Here is a 20,044-nt window from a genome sequence, read left to right as displayed (position 1 = left end):
ATTTCAATTGAAAATGAAGAGTTCCTAAAACAATATATTTTTAATCCCCTCAAAGGGCTTAGGCATTTCCTATCCATGACGATCTAAACAGACAAACTATGCAAAACAGAATAAACATTCTTTGCTAACAGCATTATTAAGAACTTCTGTTTAAGGTGGTAATGTCTGACAAACTGGAAATGTAGCGATGACCTTTAGCGCATAAAAATGGTAATACTTACATATCCTTTTTCATCTGTATTTTTAAAAGGCTAATGATCAATCTCATGATTTCATAGAGAGGAAAACAGACACTACCTCTGGCAAAAATGCCTTGCTAAGGTTTATGCACTCCTAGTTTGTGAAAAGTCAGGAAGAAAACCCAATTCTCCTGAGATGTACTCCTATGACCTATCCACTGGACCATGCTACTTCCCAGAATACTGTAGTTTTCAGAAAGCCCTGTATGAAGCAATTTTTCATAATTAAAAACAAACCAAACGTCACAGCAAATATTTCATATGTTAGAAGTTTCATCTGAGGGTCAAAATTAACTTTCCTAAATTACAAATTTCCTTGTGGATATTATTCCTAGGCTCTGAAAAGTGAAACTACAGCTTATAAAAAATGCACCCCAAGGAATGAGATACTTCATTAATTCCTTAAAGGTTTAGCATAATTGTTTTTAACTCCAGAAAAATCCTTCAACTAACTGGACACTCTCTTCTCTGACGTCAGCTCTTCAAGACTTGACACAAGAAAAAAATTCTATGTGCATGCAATTAATCTTATGTATTATCACCCCATATTTTAATCATTTTCACCTCTTAGGGACTTGCACCCTTAAAATGATGCTAGCTCCACTCTGTAGTATTGAAATTTTGTCTGGTTTTGTCATTTTGAAAGTATTTGTTTTTATCATTTTATCTTAACCTAGTTTGTGGAATGATATAAAAAATCTTTTATATTGGGATTTCAATAAATACTTTAAATATTGTATATAAATATATTGTGTTAATTATATGTTAGTAGCATAATAAGAGTCCAATTCTGATTTGAACTTTTTGGGGCACAGCAATAAAAATAGATAAAATAAATAGTATGTTTATCAAAGAGAAAGTAACATACCAAACTTATTTTAAAACACTGACCTAAAATAAAAAAATCTCCAAAATTTAGCAAAGGGGAGAAAATACATAAGATAATTAATGTTTAATTATATTTAGTATATTTTTAACCTTATAAACAAAATAGTAACATGTCAGCAATTAGCTTTACATCTTGGATTCTTGCATTTTTAATAACATTAAATAATCAACTGGCATTACAGTTCATAATAAATGGAGGAGTACTATAGAAACACTGTATGCCTTAGGGCAATGTAATACGCTGTGCAGGAGTGATCCAGTACCCAAGTTCATGGCAACCTTATACCTTCTAAAGCTACTGTATCTGCAGGAGTAGTCTGCTGCACTGAAGTTTCATGAAACACTAGACAAGTTAAGGTAAAAACAAAATACCCCAAGCCAGATGCAGCTGAAGCTTTATAAAGGCAAAAGCGGTAGAAATGCAAGAAAATTATGCTTCATTTACTAAATAGCAAGTTTAAAAGAGCTCATTCTATTTAATCTGAGCGCGTGTGCGCAAACTGCCACCAAAGGCAAGAAGAACAAGAGTCCCTTGTAAAATAGGGATCTGAACAGAGACATTGTGGGGTAGGGAGAGTTTTCCAGGGAATATCAAAGACAGACAGTGAACAGAGCTGTTGTAGCCAGCTCACAGCTGCCAGTTATTCCAGTACTGGAATTAAAGATAACTTATGAAAAGCTCAAGGAATATTTCTTCTGGCCTGGTGTGAATGTGAGGCAGAGGACTACTGAAGAACTTGTGAGACTGCTGAAAAGCGAAGATTAAAGTTAGCCTTTTTATTAGCTTTTTCTAAAGCAAAAATATTTCTTGACTTCAGTGAGGTGGTTCACACAAAGATTGCTTGTAAGAGTAAAGATTCACAGAGCTTGTAACACAATCCAGATACTGGTGACTAACGGTGGCAGAGAGTTTTTGGAAGCGAAACATTTTCTAAAATTTGGATTTCTTCAGTGTATTGAGATTATTGCTTAGAACTCCCAATTAGGGCTAATCCTCCAGAAAGGCTCAGTCGCCAATAGACATCTAATGTAAGAGACCTAGGGAAACATTTAACATCTAGTAACTCCCATTTTCCTTCTGAGTAAGTGCTGAGTTTTTGAAGATCTGGGTGCTTGGTGGTACAAATGGGGGCTGCTGGATGCAGAATTATTTAGAAAAAATTGGCCCTAATAGCCTGATCACCTAATTTAGCTTTTTACAGTTCTGTTGAACACTATCCACAAACATTGCTAAAGCAAATGCAACCAGAGTGAAGATGATACATTTTACAGATTAGTTAAGAACATATATACTGAGTAGGTAATGTAATTTTTTATGTGGGACTTCAAAGCAAAATTTCACTACCTTAAGTGTCTTGGCTACATATAAAATCTGAGAAACAGAAGTATTCCTGCTTTATATGACTGGATACCTCAGATATACCCTATACGTATAATTTGAAATGTCTCTATTGCTGTTAAGTTACTTTTAAAATAATCAAGGAATAGAACTTTGCAAGTTTCTGAAGTGCTTATTTTCAGTTCCATATATATATGGCAGTCAGATACAGTGCAGGCATATGCAGTATAAATGAATAATTGTGCGTGCACGAGTCCTACATCTACACCTCATCATTTATGCACTAGTCCTGAAAACATCTGCTTCTCCAGTGTACAGCCTTTAGAGAGCAAAACATTCTTCCCCAGAGTCACCGTAATTCAGTGTTTGTCCTCCAATGTGTTTATTTTCAAAAGTTTGTCCTATAGTTGTGTAACTATTCTCTGTGCAGTATTCTGGATATTCAGAATACTAAACAATGGCTAGACATTGTACCGAATTATGACGACAACGCAAGCTTGAATTTTGTTGTAGACAGCACAATATTTTGCATTTTGGATTTTACTGTCCAAAAGTATGGCAATACATTATAAAATATAGTCAGTATCACTGGGGTAAACTCCTCTCTGAACTGAGCATGTCAACCAGATGAAACCCTGAAGAGTTAAAGATAACTAAATATCTTGAAGTTTTCAGCTGGTAACTTGGCTCTTCTGGGTAGTCAAATACCACGCTGATGGTGAGGCACTCCATAAGGATCTCACAAAACTGAGTGAGCAAAAATGTGGCAGACGAGCTTTGATGCAGATAAACGCATCTTGGGGAAAATCTGAACCATACTGTCACAATGCCTACCAATTCAAACTGCTTTTTTCAGATTTTGAAATTATCAGCTTGATGTGCAGCAGCAACCAAATAAGCCAACGAAACACTGGGTGTCACCAGGAGTGGTACTGAGAACAAGGGAGAACTATTTTGCCTCTCTGTAAAACTTTGGTGCACCCAAATCTTGAGTACAGTGCAGTTCTGGGCTCTGTGTGTCAAGGACAAAGCAGGATGAGACATGGTATGGAGGGCAACTAAAATGGTAAGTGGGTAAAGTGGCAGCTTTATAACAACAGCATGAAAAAGCTGAAACTCTCCACTTGGAGAGAAGGCTGAGGTTGACAATATGATAAAAGCTAATAAATCATGAAGGCAGAGGGTAAGGCAAACAAAACTGTTAACCAGCACATGCCACGCTATTAGAACTAGAAATACTCTATAAAGCTACTAGATCAATTCAAAACAGGTAAAAAAGTGGCCAGGTTCATGTGCTCTTCCCCAGCAGCACTCCTATGGCTGCTGTTAGAGATGGCCAACCTGCAGGGTGTTTCCCATAACCCCTTACCTTCTCTTGCATATTTGCATTTTAGGTAGACTGGAAGGTAGGACAACAGGTGAACAGAAATAGAAGCCAGTCTCTCACAGCTGCATTACTCCATTCAGTAAATTTAAAAAAGGCAAGAAAAATTATGTCTTTTTTCTGGTTCCGTGTGGCAACAGAAGCACAACCATTCAATCTTCAGGCAAGAAAGTTAATTTATAGGAGCTGCCATTCCAGTTCTTACCAACTATTTGAAGGGAACTTCAAAGGAGAAGGAGGTCTGACAGGACAATGAAGCATCTTTGACTGTCCCACTAATCACAGAATAATTCTCAAAGGTGCCTCTTAAAGCCTGTGCACAGCAAAAGCAAACTGGTACTCTATCAGGAATTACAGCTTAGTCCTCAGTATTTGATTGTTACAAATATGCATATATTTCTTTGGATTTTGTTGAGATTAGAATGTATAATTTGTTTAAAAATGCAATTTGTATACATGAGAAAGGTGAGCATACAGGACAACTTGAAAAAAGAAAAACAGAAGAACAGGAGAGGGAAGAAGTTCAAACACAATTCAGCATTTTCAGTGTTCCATAATTTTAATATCTGTTGGCAAATACTGTTAGATGAATAAATTAATTGTGGTCATTGAATTAGATTTTTATTTATTAAAATGTCAAAGGCACCCAGAATTTTTGTATGCATGCTTTTTTCAAAAATCTAAATAGAACCTATTTGCATGTTCTTTAGTATGTACTGAATTATTTTAGCTGTCAAAATAATTACCTCATATGTGGCACTCATTTGCATAAACTAATCTCTAATAAAAAGCAGGTGCAAATGTGGAAGAACAAATTCACGTATTTGTTGATTTACAACATATATTGTTCTCAAGAATACCTTTATTCCTACTATGTTTAAAGTCTCAAAACTATCTGGTACAATTAAGGCGTACTTTCTATCCCTTAATGATCCTCCATTGTTTAGGATACACTTATGTGCATGTGCATATATACTGGATGACTCCTTTGTGGTAATCATCTTCAGTGCATGGAATTCTGGTCTCAGTTAAGGCAGAATTTGAAATAATGCTAGCATTAAAAATGGTCGATCAAAGACAAGGGCATTGTTACTTTGGTTCCTGAACACTGCAGAAAGGATCCTACACAGGCCACAGGTATAGCCTCACTACATGTATGATTTTAAATTGAGTTGTAACACTAGATGTTCAGCAAGTAACACCGCACATAACATAATGGACAACTATTTACACCAGCATGCAAGCATCAGCATTCATACTGCTATAGTTTATAAAACAACTTGGTATTTTAAAGCCAACCGTGACTAAAAAACATTTAGTCTGAGCCTAAGTGCATGAAATTTCAGCTCGCTGCTATCACGAATGAGGACAGTTTAAATATGCTAAATAGACTAATAAGAGATTAAACTATTAAATTATATTTCAGGTAGATACAAGATGTCCAAAACTTTTGGATCATGTTAAGCAAAGAGAATTCTACAAAGTGGCAACATAGGTTACATTTCCTAATAGGTATTTATCTCACAAAAGCAGCATACTTCTCTGTGTAAACACATATTGAGTGGGACAATGGCTGTGTGCTAAAATTTAAGGTCTCACAAACACCTGTGGAAGAAAATAAGTAGGAAAAGTCACTGGCCAGGTACACTTGTTGTGTCTTCCTTGAACTTAAAGGGTACTGCTGTGGGCTTATGTACTGTGCTTGCTTGTACAGAAGTCTATCGCTGCCATTTCTGTGAAAATTAATAGCTTCGAACATTAAAATAACACAGCTTGCTTCTCCTGCCTCCCCACCATCACTGCCATGCTGGAAGAAGGATAAGATTGTTCTCCTATCAAACTGCACATCTCATAATTATCTCAACTTCAATAGCTCCAATTAAATATATTTTTCCTATAGTGTTGGATGCTGCTGCTTTAAAACTCTTTATGAATTTCTGCTTCAGGGTACCTGCATTTCCCTGCTGAATGATAACTTTCCATTGTGCAACTTGCATCTTAGCTTCAAATACACTGGAAGCCATTTGGATGAAAAGCCCCATATGAGTAATAGCTATTAAAATTTCCAGACCAAAACAAAAACAAAACCCACATCAAGGCAGAGTTAAGGCTGAAAAGCAGTATCAGTTACTTAAGGTATAAAGTGCAATGGCATATTGTATAAATCATAAATTATCCCAAAAGTAAACATTCTAAAAACCCCAGGAAACTCAGGATTAAGGATAAAAACTTAAAAGAAATCCAAACATCTTGTATTATTGAAATGCAGTATGAAAGCCTCCAAAACAAACTTAGATCAGCCCTGCAGCAGCACCATGTTGTAAGCCAGCAATTATGACTAATGCATTTTAGTATCTGTGGCCCTAAATTAGCCTAATGTATACTTCAGAGATAATTTTTCATTTTGTTCCTTTGCACGCAACAAGTGACTATGACAAGCAATAGAGGGTGAGTAGGAGAAAAACATGGTATATAACTACATCATTAGTTTCACTGTGGAACTGGTCATTCCTTGACTACTTAGAAATACAAAATGTCCCTCATTAAGTGTGAAGCTACAAGCAAAATACTGTTGTATCATGCATGAATGTTTCACCACTGTGAGAAGAAACCACTTCTGGCTGGACCAGTAAAACTAAATCAGGAAAGGCTCCATTACATTTAGTAACTTGTTAAAAGATAAGCAAATGGGATTTCAATTCATAAAATTAAACTCAGAAATGAAAATCTGAGAAACAAACTTCTTATACTGTATAGGTTACTGATCTAACCTAAGTGAGTGGACAGAACTTTTCTTATTCTTTCAATAAGAAAAAAGAGCAAGAGGAGATGAGTATTCGCCAAAAAATACAAGCCCCCAAACACTCATTTTCAAAATTGTTTTATTGCAGTTAGATAATAGAGATAAATACCTAAGAGCAAAATCCAGGAAGTCACATTTATTTTTCTTTTGGAACAATTCTCCAAACTGGTTGTGTTTTATGACAAAGAACAAAAAGTTGCACTACATTTCAGAACATTTTGTTCTTTAGAACTGGTGAGACAGGTGGGAAATATTAAAGTACTACAATTTAAATGACTAATTTTCCACTTCAGCCTCATTTCCCAAATTGAACAAGTCCAAGCGAAAGAAACCATGACTTTTTCGGCTTTGGAGATGCATATCAGCTGGTGATGCACTTCAAGCTATATTAATTTGATTAAAAAGTTTATCCTTAATAACCTGAGACATCAATCCATGTATAGCTTCTATGGTGGTCTTGCAGCTGAAAAACAAGCATAAATTCAACGTTGGCCAAACACTGAACTGAACTGTCATTTTATTTGAAGATATTCAGCTGTTTTGGAAGTTCAGGGTGCCCATAACCCCATGAATCTTAACAACTGTCCAGAAAGAAAAAGTCCCACACAGCAATTTAGCCATTGTTGCCAATAGCTTTTTGTTACTTAAAAAGCAAACTGACAAGCACTATATACACAAAGACCAATTCCAGAAAACTTCTTTGTCTGGCAATTTAGGACATCTTACATTAACAATAGCAAGTGAGCTCTGTGGTCATCTGAACCAAAAAATAAAAAATATCCCTGGGGGAATGGAGCTACCAGCTGTTATCAATACCTGAAGGCTCTCACTGTTCTCTGTCTTATCTCCTTTGCCCACCCCCGGCCAGTAGCGAACGGTAACCACAGCTCCTCTGAGCAACTTTACAGAGAACATTAAAGGAAGAGTTTACAGAGTTAATAAGTTATTAGTGAAAATATGTAACATGTGCAAAACCTCCAAACATCTGAGAGGATTCCAATTGATCCAAGTTTCATCCAGTGTGCCTGGCTTAGGGGGATGTAGTGTCTAACTAACACATTAAAATGTCTCAAAACAGAATATACAAATGCAAAAGATGAATCAGCCCTGAAGACATGGAGAACAGGGACAAAATACTACTAGATAGATAAAGGAATCCTAGGCAAAGAAAGCCAGCTTGGAGCACAGTTTGGCTAATGCATATGTACTCTTAGAAAATGGCTCTTAAGAGATGCGTATGTACAGTAACAGAAGATATCGTATAGCCAACTGTAAGCACCTTTATGCTAATGTCTTACAGTATTGTTTTTCTTAAGACAGATACACCCAATAATCCTTTAGCAAACTTTGCAAGCTTATTTCTTCAAAGTAATTTAGGTGTCACTGAATCAATTGTCAGCACAAGTCTTCTACTGTCATTTTTCTTTTCTTTGGAAAGATTATTAGTTGAAGAAAAACATGCATCTGTAAAAGTGTTACAAACAATTTTGGGAACTACAGTAGCCACTGTTACATGGGAAAAGCGAATTGATGATAACAACAATCCCTTCCAGTCTTACAATTTATAAACTAACTACTGATGACAACTAAATAAAACCAGAAAAGACAGATCTCTAGAAACACTGCAAGAAATAATATAGCAGGATGATCAGAGAAGGAGTTATTTCTTAGAATAACTGTAAGCATGTGAGAGTAACGTGAAAATAAAATGTGGTCAGTATTATGGGACACCGAACAGGGATAAAAATCAAAGCAAACTTGTCAGCATCTCCATCCTTCTCATGTCTTTAAAGCATTGCTATCATAACCGTTTCACTACAGAATTGGAAAGTATCACTTAACCTGGCTGTTGTAAGCTAGCAACAGCCTTAACTCCATCACAAATGTATTCTGCAACTAAAATAGTTTAAATGGGTATTAACTTCTATAAAGTCAACCCCCCTCCAACTTGACCACGTTAGAAAACTTGTAAGAGGTGTTAACTTTCCATAACAAGGAAACAAATGCACAGAAGACACTAGCACAACAGCAGCTCCGAGTCTATTTGGCAATGACCATATTACATTTGCAGGTATTCCCCCACAGCTTACTGTGGAACAAAGGTTTGTCGAACACAAGCTAACTCCTCTCTTTATTAAGGCAAAGCCTGTGTTCACCTGAGTCATACTGAGCAAGATGTAAATAAAGTAATTTATTTATAAATCAGTCTCTTCACACGAGGCCTCCTTTTTGTCTCTTGATTTTTTTACCTATCATTAAACTCACCACTCATCTGGTATGTCAAAAATCAGTTCCTTAAAGTCTGTACTATGGCACATATTGCTAATGGGGGGGGGGGGGGAAGAATGCAAGAAAACTGTTCTACATGTCAAGATAAAATGATGAGGAAGAGGACCAGAAAACCTCCAAATCTGAAAAACAGAACACCCCAGATTTTACTCAATTTTTGCAGTCTGTTCCAAGGGATTCTACAGAATTGTTCCTTCTTAAATGGAATTACATCTCACTCAAAATGCTCCTAAGATGCAAGCAGGTGAGTCCTGTCTTCTCCACAGAGGGACCTAAGATTGTACTAGCATGTACAGTGCAGTACTTCTTGGTTTTCCAAGTCTGCAATTTGCCAAATACAATGTTCTTGAAGAGCCCAAGATACTGTATGACTTGTTGGATAAGATTTTACTTGGAAAAATAGTGACTATAACATTATATAGATAGTCTAAGCACATGTATCATTCTTAAGACTATTGGGAGAGAGATGCGAGTATAAGTGAGAAGCAACTTTTGTGCTTCAAAGCTCAAAAAAGAAAAGAGCTCATTACCAACAAACATATAAGGAATACTGAGGGAAAACACCAAAACTTCTTTGAAATAATGCTGTATACCCAGTGATGATTAAGTTCATTAACTGATAATAGCAAGTATCTGCTATCAGGCAGGGCAGCTAAACGTAAAGGCCAGAATGTCTGTAATCTACTTCTTAAAAACAAAACACAAAACAACAAAAAAACCCTTCCTCATTTGTGGATGTATTAATTAAGAAATATGAAAAAAAGGGAGCACTTAATTTTTGAGTGAAAGTATTACACAAGTGTCAACTAAACTTACTGGACTGTTAGCACTAGTTCTTAAAATCATGTTCTAAGAATTTTATTTACTGTTAGTTTAAACCTGATTAAGCACATAAAATGTGCTATTTTCTAGCAATGCTACTATTTTGCATTCGACAGAAAACATCTTTTTTGCTTTGCCATATACTGATAGAATTTAACAAGGATTTTTTGTTCAATAAACTATAAACTAGAGTTGAATTTATTCCAGAAACAAAGATTGAAAAGCCACTGTAGGTTTAATAGAGGCAAGGTTTTCTTAAACTTTCAAAAATAACTAGTGCCATTTGGAGTCTCTCATTCCTATCTATAATCTAATCATTCTTACCTATAATCTTGGTAGGTTCCATTTAAAAGCATGATAAAAGTTTAAAACAAAATGACACTTTTTACAGGGAAGAACACAAGAATGTGTTATCTTACCTGTCTCTTGTTGCTTTTGCAAGTTTGTCTTCTGATTTCTTATCATGAGTCTCTAAACCCAGCATGAAACTACCCCTTCCAAGCTGAGCTTCTGACTGCTCTAATTTTTCAGACAAATCAAAGACTTGGCCAGTGGTGTAGTCGGCATTCTTAGGAGAAAGAAGGCAATAAACATACTGAATTCTAAGTTGTAAATTCAAGCATTTATACACAAAATAAACAAAATCTGAAAAGAGCCTCTAAGACTGTAGTACTGCACATTTTAACTTGTATCTGCAATTGAAGCGATACAGAACTTGAGTGGCACAAGTGGTGGTTCAGAGAACAGAAGCTGAACATCTCGCAAATGCTCAATACCTGAAGTCTGAAATGGGCACTCCTTATTACTTTCCGCCCATGCCCTAAGTTATGAAAGAGTAAGTAAAACTGTTGGTTTTGACCAAGAGAAAAGGTATAAAATTGGCTTCTGCAGAAGGAATGGTTTGATGCTGAGCTGTTACATTGAAGGTCTACCTGTAGTACTTCTGTTGCAACCTCAGTGTAAGTTTGTGTTGGTTTTTTTTTTTTTTTAGTGTTTACTTATTCAAACCATTATTTTAAGACATACTATTCATTACAGTGCTGTAAAAAGATATAAGGTTAAAAGGTGTTTTAAATCGTGTTTAAGACAAAATCTAAGTGTACAGAGAACTCAATACAATTAAACATAAGGTATTCCCACCTTCTACTTTTAAAAAGCAGATATAAGGAACATTTCAGTCTTTATGATTAGGAAAACCTTATTTTCTTGTTTAATCTGACAAACAGACTCTTAATGTGGGATCTATATCTATCAGTGTCCTGTTAGGCATTTTACAGTAGAAGGTCTGGCTTTCAGCACTAGTGAATTAATATATGCACACGATAGCATACTACGGTACTTACAGTAAGCAAACTAGAAGAACTGAGAGTGTTCACCCAGTATTTGTTCCACAAAAGCTCAAGCAATTTACGATCCAAAGATGATTTAAAGTACGAGACTTCTAAAGCATAATACCTTTAAAAACAAACATGCAAACAAAATAAGCTTCCATCTAAATGTGTCTTGTTTGGCTGTGACACCCGAAGAACATGCATCTCAAAAAATCCTTATCAATGGCAAGTATCTTCAAAAATTCAAAGCACTGAACAATAAAAAAGTTACTCCCAGTTCCAATTCTAACTCAAAAAGATTTTCCATAAGTATTTCATATACAGCTTTAATACAGGTATACATAATCCCCACACATACTGCTGTGTTCTATTTAATGAGATTGCAAGGTTTTTAAAATTATTCTCTTAACAACTTCTTATGCAACGCAATGATGCCCTGTTCCATGCTTGGGATCTTCAATACTGTAATAATTGTTACTTACAGATGACTGCTGTTTTGCATATATCACCACTAATTCAATTAGGAATGTTTGACAGCAGTAAATGTTGCAGACAGGCAAACAATCTACATTCTACCACACCTGTTCTGAAAGCCAGGCTTTAGTTGTGCTACAGAATTCACAAGAGATGATAAAGCAGATAGAAAGCTGAGCTATGCAAAGTCATTAGTGTAGGTGAATTACAGCAACGTTAAAGAGCTATATTAAACTTTATTTTGATCAGGAAATTCTTAAGCAGGTTATCAGTAATCCTATTATTGCTTGATTTCTCTGGAAAGTTATTTTGCTTGGCATTTCTGTAAGAAATTCTGTCTGAGAGAACAATACTTTAAAATCTACCAACACACCACACTTTAGTATTTCTGTGATAGAACAAATACCCTTATTGCACATATGCTAAGAAAAATGAGATACTAAGTCAGTTCTTCAAAGAGATGTGTGGCAGATTCAAAATTAGAAATCCAAGTTGTTTGAGGAATAGTGTAATAAACTCGCTTAAAAAGATTAAACGCAAGCGGTTTCACGTTGGGCACTGAACACCAATTAAAGGAGAGAAGTTTGACTAAGATTATCCAGACTGCTACTCTGAAGCAATGAGTAGTCACTGGCATTCCAGACAGACAGGATCATTAAGGGTCTAGAGAAGAAGTCCTATGAGGAGTGGCTGGGGGAACTGGAGCTGTTTAGCCTGGAGAAAAGGAGACTGAGGGGAGACCTTATCACTCTCTACAACACCCTGAAAAGAGGTTGTAGCAAGGTGGGTGTCAGTCTCTTCTCTCAAGTAGCAAGTGATAGGACTCAAGTTGTGCCAGGGGAGGTTTAGGCTGGATATTAGGAAAAATTTCTTCACCGAAAGGGTTGTCAAGCACTGGAACAGGCTGCCCACGGAAGTGGTTGAGTCACCATCCCTGGAGGTATTTAAAAGACGTGTAGATGTGGTGCTTAGGGACATGGTTTAGTGCTGAACTTGGCAGTGTTAGGTTAACAGTTGGACTCAATGATCCTATGGTTCTATGAGCATCATTCAAGTTCTCTAAACTTTTAATTCTTAGTCAGACTACCCATACTGCTGAGAGGATACCATCACTCTAGTCTTTTGTATTATCAGTAATTCAGTAACGTGACAAATTTCCAGTTTTAATACCCTCTCTCTTTGCCTAACTGCTGTTTCCTTCTAGGAAACACTGGAAAATACTTTCTTGTTTTGGATGGAAAGAAATGGCTTGTACAAGGAGCCAACTTCCTGAGACAGAGATTACAACAATAACTATTAAGCACTTCCAACTTCAAAAAAACCCACCAAACGAACTATCCCAATTCGACCAACTCTAAAATAGGAAGGATAAAACATATCCTCCTTTCATGCTTAAAAAGCATGGGTTTATGGCCACTGCCAGACTTACAGGGACTACTCTGAAATGACAGGAGCATTACAGTTCTACAAATATTTCTGTGTAGTTACTGTTCTGGATTTTTCCTCAAATTGGATAGGAAGACCAATTCCAATTGTTTTAACTTCTTTGTCTCTTCGGGGTCAGACTTTGCATGCCACTATAAATGCACTGAAGAACAGATACCCATGCACCAAAACCATGGAAAAACTACACAACAGCCTACAGGACACACTGATGTCAATGAGATCTTCAAGTTCTCTGTACACAGATGCTTAAGCTGTAGTGCTTGTCGAACATCTGAAGGTAGAATTGAAACCAGGCCATTACTGAAAGAAGTGGTCCCATCTTTCCTTAGCTGCTCTTTGCAAACACTATGCCTCCATCATCTGTCAGTACTTTCCACCCCACCTTAGCTTAACCAGAAAGAACGTGTGTGCTCCCACAAGCGAGACCAGATCAGGGGACTGACCTGGCAAAACAAATGCCTCACATGTGGCTAGGGATAGAACACTTAAAGAAAGAATGGTTAAAACTAAACTACCTTTTTAATTCATGTAAAGTAAACTAGCAGGAGATAAAGCAGTAATTCTTCCTGTTGCTGATATTATCCTTGAAGCAGCTCCATTTTCCAGTCCTACCAAAGACAGAAACAATTGTAACACACCTAGTGATGCAGGATAAAGAGATGCACAGCACTTGCACTCAGAGGAGTGGACAGATTACAGTCTCCCTAGACCTGCTGCTACATCTACATCTAACCCTTTCCTCCCTGCCCTGAGAAAGCACCACTACTTAAAGGTGTTCAGAAATCAACTGCTAAAGCTTTTAATCAGGTTCATCTTTATCTTTGTAACAGTCCTTCCTTAAAATATCTCCTGATAAATAACAGTAACACTTTTTCACAAAACCAACAGTGCTAAAGCAACAAAGAACTTCAAGATTTGAAATACTCTGAGAAATGTAGTTTGCCGTACAGAATCACTAAGCTAAACACAAAAATTGAGAACTTGTGCTAGAGTTAGTAGTTTTTATGTTACTTACTGTTTACAATGTACACCAAAGTCTTCTATTTTATTAAGCGGAATAGTCTGGTATTCAGAGGGACCTTCATCTGGAGGTTTATAGCCCTAAAAATTCAACAAAGGGGAAAGATGACACAGTAATTTTGGGACTTCTTTAAATGCCTAAACTCTTTGAAAGCACAAAGTTCTAGTTTATGCAATTCTAGTTTATTTTTCCTAGGGAAAATGAAATTCCCCCAAGTAGCCTGAAATTTGAAATTTTCTTGGATTTCAGATTTACCTTTGGCATTTACTAGCAGTCATTACATTTGCATCTATCAAAAAGCATGTTGGAAGCAAACTAGTGGTCATAGTTGAGATTTTTCAAACAAGTAAGATGGCAAGCTATGATCAGATAATTTTTTAGATCAAAGAAAGGGCTAGCTACTTCTAAGATAATATTTCTCTACCTGTTCTTGGAAGCGATTTCAATCCTCTTTTGAGGGAAGACAAGAGGCATGAGAAGAGGGAAGAAACATCCATGTCTTGGATATTCCTTAGGGATACCTAAAACTTCAATTACTTATTTAGCTAAGATGGTGCCACTCACAGCAACCAACTAGGCAAGAACTGCCCGCAGACCACTGTGAGAACTGCTTAAAAATACAGTTCTAACTTGCATCTTCTATATAGGATTTGGTTTTCAGATGCAGGATTCTTCTCCCTGCTCAAAATTCTGCAAATATTTATGAAGTGGTTTTGCCTACAGAAGCGAATATTCTCCTGCATCACTACCTGTCCCAAGAAGACCTCTTGTATATTTGTCAATGCAAAAATAATGCTTGAATGCAACTGGGAACCTCTCACAAACATTTTTGTTTATTACGGTTTTAATGGATGTCAGCCTGAAGTTCTTGATTAGTCAATGATAACCGGAAACTTGAAGGATATACCTGAACTTTATTAGACTGAAATTAAATAGCACAGTTCTATCTCTATAAAAAGTATAAACAAAAGACTGCATTTGAAGATCTAGGATCTCCAATATTTATGTGATTTTCTAGTTTTTAGCCTAACCCTTCCATGTTGTTTAATTAACTTGGGTTTTTTGTACATTACTTTGTGAAGATTCATAGTATTTATTTGAAAGACTTAAGGAGATAGTTTTGAATCTTACTTTTCTAAAATGAAAAGCAGATTACAACACACTAAACACGCTATTAACATTTGGTTTTAGGTCTAAAAAATGATAGCGAAGTATTAATGTAAATCTATTTTGATGAATGCTACAACTATATCCATTAAAAAATGGCTACACGGAGCTATATAATTTTAGGACAGCTCCACTATCTAGACAGTCTATTTGATTTAACACTGCCAAAAATCTATGAAAAACAAACTAGAAGTCAATCTTTGTAAATGTAATCAATATCCAAAGCCACACAATAACCTGTATATCAGCACATCTTTCTTTTAAAACGAACGATGACATACAGTACAGCACAGCAGATCAAGCTGTCAGAGGATAAAACTGCAGTAATCTTTAGAACGAATCTATTACATATTTAAAGACAGTTTAGTGATCAAGCACTAGATAATTTTAACTATTTACCTTAGGATATGTCCTAAATGCTCCAAGATTTACTTTTCCTGCAGATATTGTTCTTGTTGGATCAATCTGTAGAAATACAGGTAATGCTTGTTATACGCATTTTATAAATTATTACAGGCATAAACTAACTTTACAGTAATTGTATTTCAGAAACTTAATTAGCACAAATTGTATTAGTTTTGTCATAAACAGTACTTTTTCAGTTGGCATCTGTTGGTATGAGACTCTCAAAAAAGGTGGGAATAGGAATAGCCTTCTATGGTCCATTTTTTAAAACACGTTTTCCTTATTACCCAAATACTTTAAAGAAATTGCACTTAAAAGCAATCAATAAATCATAATAAAAATCTGCGTTTTAATCTTATAACCACTAGAGGTAAGAAAAAGTATTATGTCATCTGTTGCATTTTGGTGGAAAATACAGGATACTAATGCAGGAATCTTCTTGCTAACATACGTACTAACGCCCTGTTTAATTTTAAAAGTAATTTAAAAAAAAGAAAAAAGCAGTCCCAAGGAAAGCGTTCTGAATCTGTGAAATTATGTCATAACATAGGAGAACTCACATGGTAGAAATACTTAAGGGTCATTTATCCTTTTCTAATATAGTTCTTCCATCAGAGTTGTATTTCTTCTTTCTGACTAATTTCAGTCTTTTTTTACTTTATTTCCTACAGTAACAATGGTTATACAAGTAGTATCTAAAATAAGGTTTACTTTTGATTTCAAATGTGATCTGAAGCCTGGAAGGCCCTGAAGGTCTCAGAGAGTTTCTTCAGATTTTTTCTTCAGAGACAGATTTCCTAGTGTATTGTACTATGCCACTGATTTAATTTAAAAGGCATAATTTATATGCAAAGTAACAGAACTCTGTGAACACACTTTGCTCTATTTTGACAGAAGCAGCAACACAGAGAACAAAAGAAACAGATTTTTTTCTATTGCAGGTGGCTGAATATGGATTGCTCAATACTTTTTTTTTTTTCCACAAGTACAAAGTAGAGCTTTAAGTTAGGAGTAATGTACCAATTTGTACAGAGCTACCATACCTGGAACAATGCAGTGAAAATGGCCTCGGTAAGCAATACTACTGGTTTGACCAGTACATGGCCAGCAAAGCAAAAGGAGCGATACTAATTTAAAATTTGGATCTAAAACTTCCATTGTGCAAAATGCACACTACTAGAATGTTAAGAGACAGAAATCTAAAAATTATTCCCGCCACAACATAATTTGCTCTGCAGTTTTATCAACTATCAGCCAGTACTTACAACCACTGCTACAAAGGGTTCTTGAAATTGCTGATTAAGCATCTGGGTACTGACGTCGATCCCAGAGAGCCAGCAGCCATAGCCAGGGTGACTGTGATACCAGCCAATTGCATTTTCTAGACGACCAACCTAACAGCAGTGAAGGAAAACAAAACCATTGTTAATCTCCATTCGGAAAGGATCAGCTGCCCTCTATTGGGCTTCCTAGCATACTACAACACGGTGAGAGGATAAAAAACAGACGACACACAGAGCCCAAGATGCTAACTTACTAAACTAAACGCTGAACGTACATCTCATTTTGCTAAACTATTTTCTAGAAACCATACAATCTCTAGTATTAGCATTCTCTGTTACAGCTACTACCACAGAACAAAGAACTTCAAGGAGCCAGGAGCTCCTTCTTCAGTGACAGCTGAAGTACAGAAGAGATTCCACATGGTGAAATGGTAAGTAAGCTGGGACTTTTCAGCATGGAAGAAAAATTTCTTAGGGTGGATATGACATAAGTGTATATAATCTCATATAATGTATGGTATGTCAGTAGAGAATGAATGTTCATTATTTAGTACAGTAACACATCTCAGAGGCACATAGAGATTATTGCTAGGTTTAAAAAATAACTTCAGAGGCATGTTTTCGAATACCAGAAGTGACAGAAATTATTGCCAGAGCATGCTGTGAAAGCCAAAAGATGAATTTTCGAGATTTTTTTTAGGATCAGAAAAACTCAAAATTGGAGTTTCCAAATGATACCCCTGGCTATCTGTACAAATACTGGAAGAAAAACCAACAAACAAACAAAATCCCAGAAGAACAAACACCCATTGCACCTTGTTTTGTAATCCTCTCTCAGTAATTGCTTACCGGGCGCTCCACACTGAGTTGAATGATTTTGATACAACCCTATATGTCAGTTCTTAACTGAGAGTTGTGTGTTTGGATGCATCACCTGCTTGGTTTTGCCAAATTCTACTATGTCAGGAAGGTTAAGTCAGAAAAATGTTAAGATGAGACAGAATACACAAACTGCCTACTGAATGGAACGTTTATTTTATTTTTGAATTGGTGAATAATATTTATATTTTCTTTATATCTCCCATAATAGAGAAGGAGAGACCAACAAAACACTAAAGAACATTTGTTATTTCTCAAAGCCAAATAACACATTTTGACTGTATTCACACAGATCCTGCCCATGGAGAAGTAGGTAACTGGAACGTTGGCATCTGTAAAGTACTTATGCAGGGGAATATATCAACTTGCAATCTAATATTAAAAAGAGTTATTCCAGGAACAACTGCTTGCCAAAATCAAATGTAGAACAGCCAGCATGCAAACTCTGCCAGAGTACCAGTAAAGCCGAGTTATTTTATTTGCACACAAGTTCAATTTCAAAATTGTGGAACCAACTATAGACAAAACTGTACAATACAAATAATGAGAAAAAACTTTTCCTATCATATGAGTACCCGCTACATAAATCTAGACTGTTTTAAACATAAAGTGAACTAACTGTATATAAAAAAATACTAATTTTATGCTATATACTTAGTATTTTGAAACCCACTATTTGTACTGAAGAACTGGAGCGTATGAATGTATCTTTAGGTAAAGACATCTTTTCAAGTTACCTACTTTTCTGCAACAACACTATTAGCATCATGACACTAAGAGTTTCCACATAAAAGGAACTGGATTAAATAAATTATTTCTAAATTTTCTCATAAACAGGGATGAATTATTACGCAAATGTCCCAGCATATACCTACTTCTGGATTATATTTACTCTTTTCTGATGTTATGATCCAGCCTAATTCACATCTATTTAAATATCTCTAACTGTACATAAGGCTGTGAATATAAGTACAGCTCTCCAAAATAATGCAAATACTGCTCTGTTATCTCCAGCAAATAAGTAAGAGGCCTCTAATTTTAGCTGGTTTGAAATACTCTGAGGATTAAAGAAAAAAATCAAAGGGTAAACTGGGCCTCAAAACTACTTGAGCTTGGAGAGTTAGAGTAATTTCAACCTTTATTCATAGTATAGGATTGCCCTGTATTGGAATGGGCATGTCAGCAGGTGTTCTGACATGCCGTGCTGGTTTCTACACCAGCCACAGAGCAGATTTGTGTTTCTGTTATCCTTCTGCATGTGAGAATTTTACAGCACAGTCAGGCTTAACATGACATGGATCTCTGAATACAGGGCAACGAAGAGGGAGAACAGACATCTGAGTCAGTTCATCTGAATTTCCTAATTATAAATACAAATAATTAAGTTGCACTGAAACTTACTTATTCCTTCACTGTCATTTTCTTCACATGTCTTTATTTTTGTGAGAAACAGCACCATGGCTATGCAGTAAGACTTGAGAAAGCAAGAAGGTAAGAATAAATGTCATATTCCTGGTCTACAAATAGTAAGTTCCTCTGACACACACATATTTTATACTTAATTTTGCATGTTCTTTTTAGAAACATGTATTGTATCAGTTATTTCAGAAACACACTCCCTCCTTGTTCCACCCACGAGCCACCAGCTGCAGCCACAAAAACACTTTCTGAGCAATGAAAATCATTTACAAAGGAAAGGAGAAGCCAGTACTTGATGACCTACTGTAAGACATGGAAATATACATGTGCAGATGTTTAAGGGGGCCTGCGTTCTTTGCTGCCGGCACAGTTCTCTTAGCCACGTTTGAGAAGGCGCGGGGCAACCAGACAGCCGTTTTATCGCTGGAGGGGGGCCGGAGGGGTGTAGGCCGGGAAGCCCGCAAACCCCAGAACCCGCTCCTGCGCGACTAGCTGACAAGATCCGCAGCCACACCGCGGAGGGGGAGAAACACCCTCTGCCCCTTCTCCTTACCTGCTTTGCGTTTTCAATGTACGCAGCCATGTACTCGTAGGCGGCCGCCTGAGCGTTGACGCGCGTCTCGGTGCCCTCCACCGGCAGGGCGAAGCTGTCCATGATGATCATGGTCTCCCCGTCCACCTTGCCCAGCATCAGCCCCATCACCTCCAGGTTGCCCCCCGACCTGGCGTGCATCACCATCTTCAGGAGCGCCAGCGCCGAGATCTTGCAGTACTTGAAGTAATGGTGGCTGCGGGAGAGAGGCCGCGGAAGCCATCAGGGCCACCGCGCCTCCGGCCCTCGCCGCCCGCCCGCCC

At 36.7% G+C, this 20,044-nt stretch overlaps 1 protein-coding gene across 3 annotated transcripts in view; it reads right to left on the bottom strand.

Annotated features, from left to right (window-relative positions):
* Nucleotides 1–6,719: 6,719 nt before the first annotated feature.
* The window catches only part of COPS5 (COP9 signalosome subunit 5), a 13,616-nt gene continuing 291 nt past the window's right edge, over nt 6,720–20,044 (bottom strand). The window contains exons 2-8 of one of the 3 annotated variants that reach the window (XM_010575903.1): nt 19,743–19,911; nt 16,874–17,002; nt 15,603–15,668; nt 14,031–14,116; nt 11,108–11,219; nt 10,184–10,332; nt 6,720–7,116 (exon numbers count right to left, since the gene is read on the bottom strand). In XM_010575903.1, coding sequence (XP_010574205.1) covers nt 7,032–7,116; nt 10,184–10,332; nt 11,108–11,219; nt 14,031–14,116; nt 15,603–15,668; nt 16,874–17,002; nt 19,743–19,911 — 796 coding nt within the window. In that variant the 3' untranslated portion in view covers nt 6,720–7,031. Of the gene's footprint in view, nt 7,117–10,183; nt 10,333–11,103; nt 11,220–14,030; nt 14,117–15,602; nt 15,669–16,873; nt 17,003–19,742; nt 19,978–20,044 lie in introns of all 3 variants that reach the window. The other 2 variants (XM_010575902.1, XR_774891.1) reach the window with 2 other exon arrangements.

This window comes from Haliaeetus leucocephalus, unplaced genomic scaffold, assembly GCF_000737465.1.
Source record: "Haliaeetus leucocephalus isolate CR32 unplaced genomic scaffold, Haliaeetus_leucocephalus-4.0 Scaffold506, whole genome shotgun sequence".
Lineage (NCBI taxonomy): Eukaryota > Metazoa > Chordata > Aves > Accipitriformes > Accipitridae > Haliaeetus > Haliaeetus leucocephalus.
This window is presented reverse-complemented; position numbering and strand designations above follow the sequence as displayed.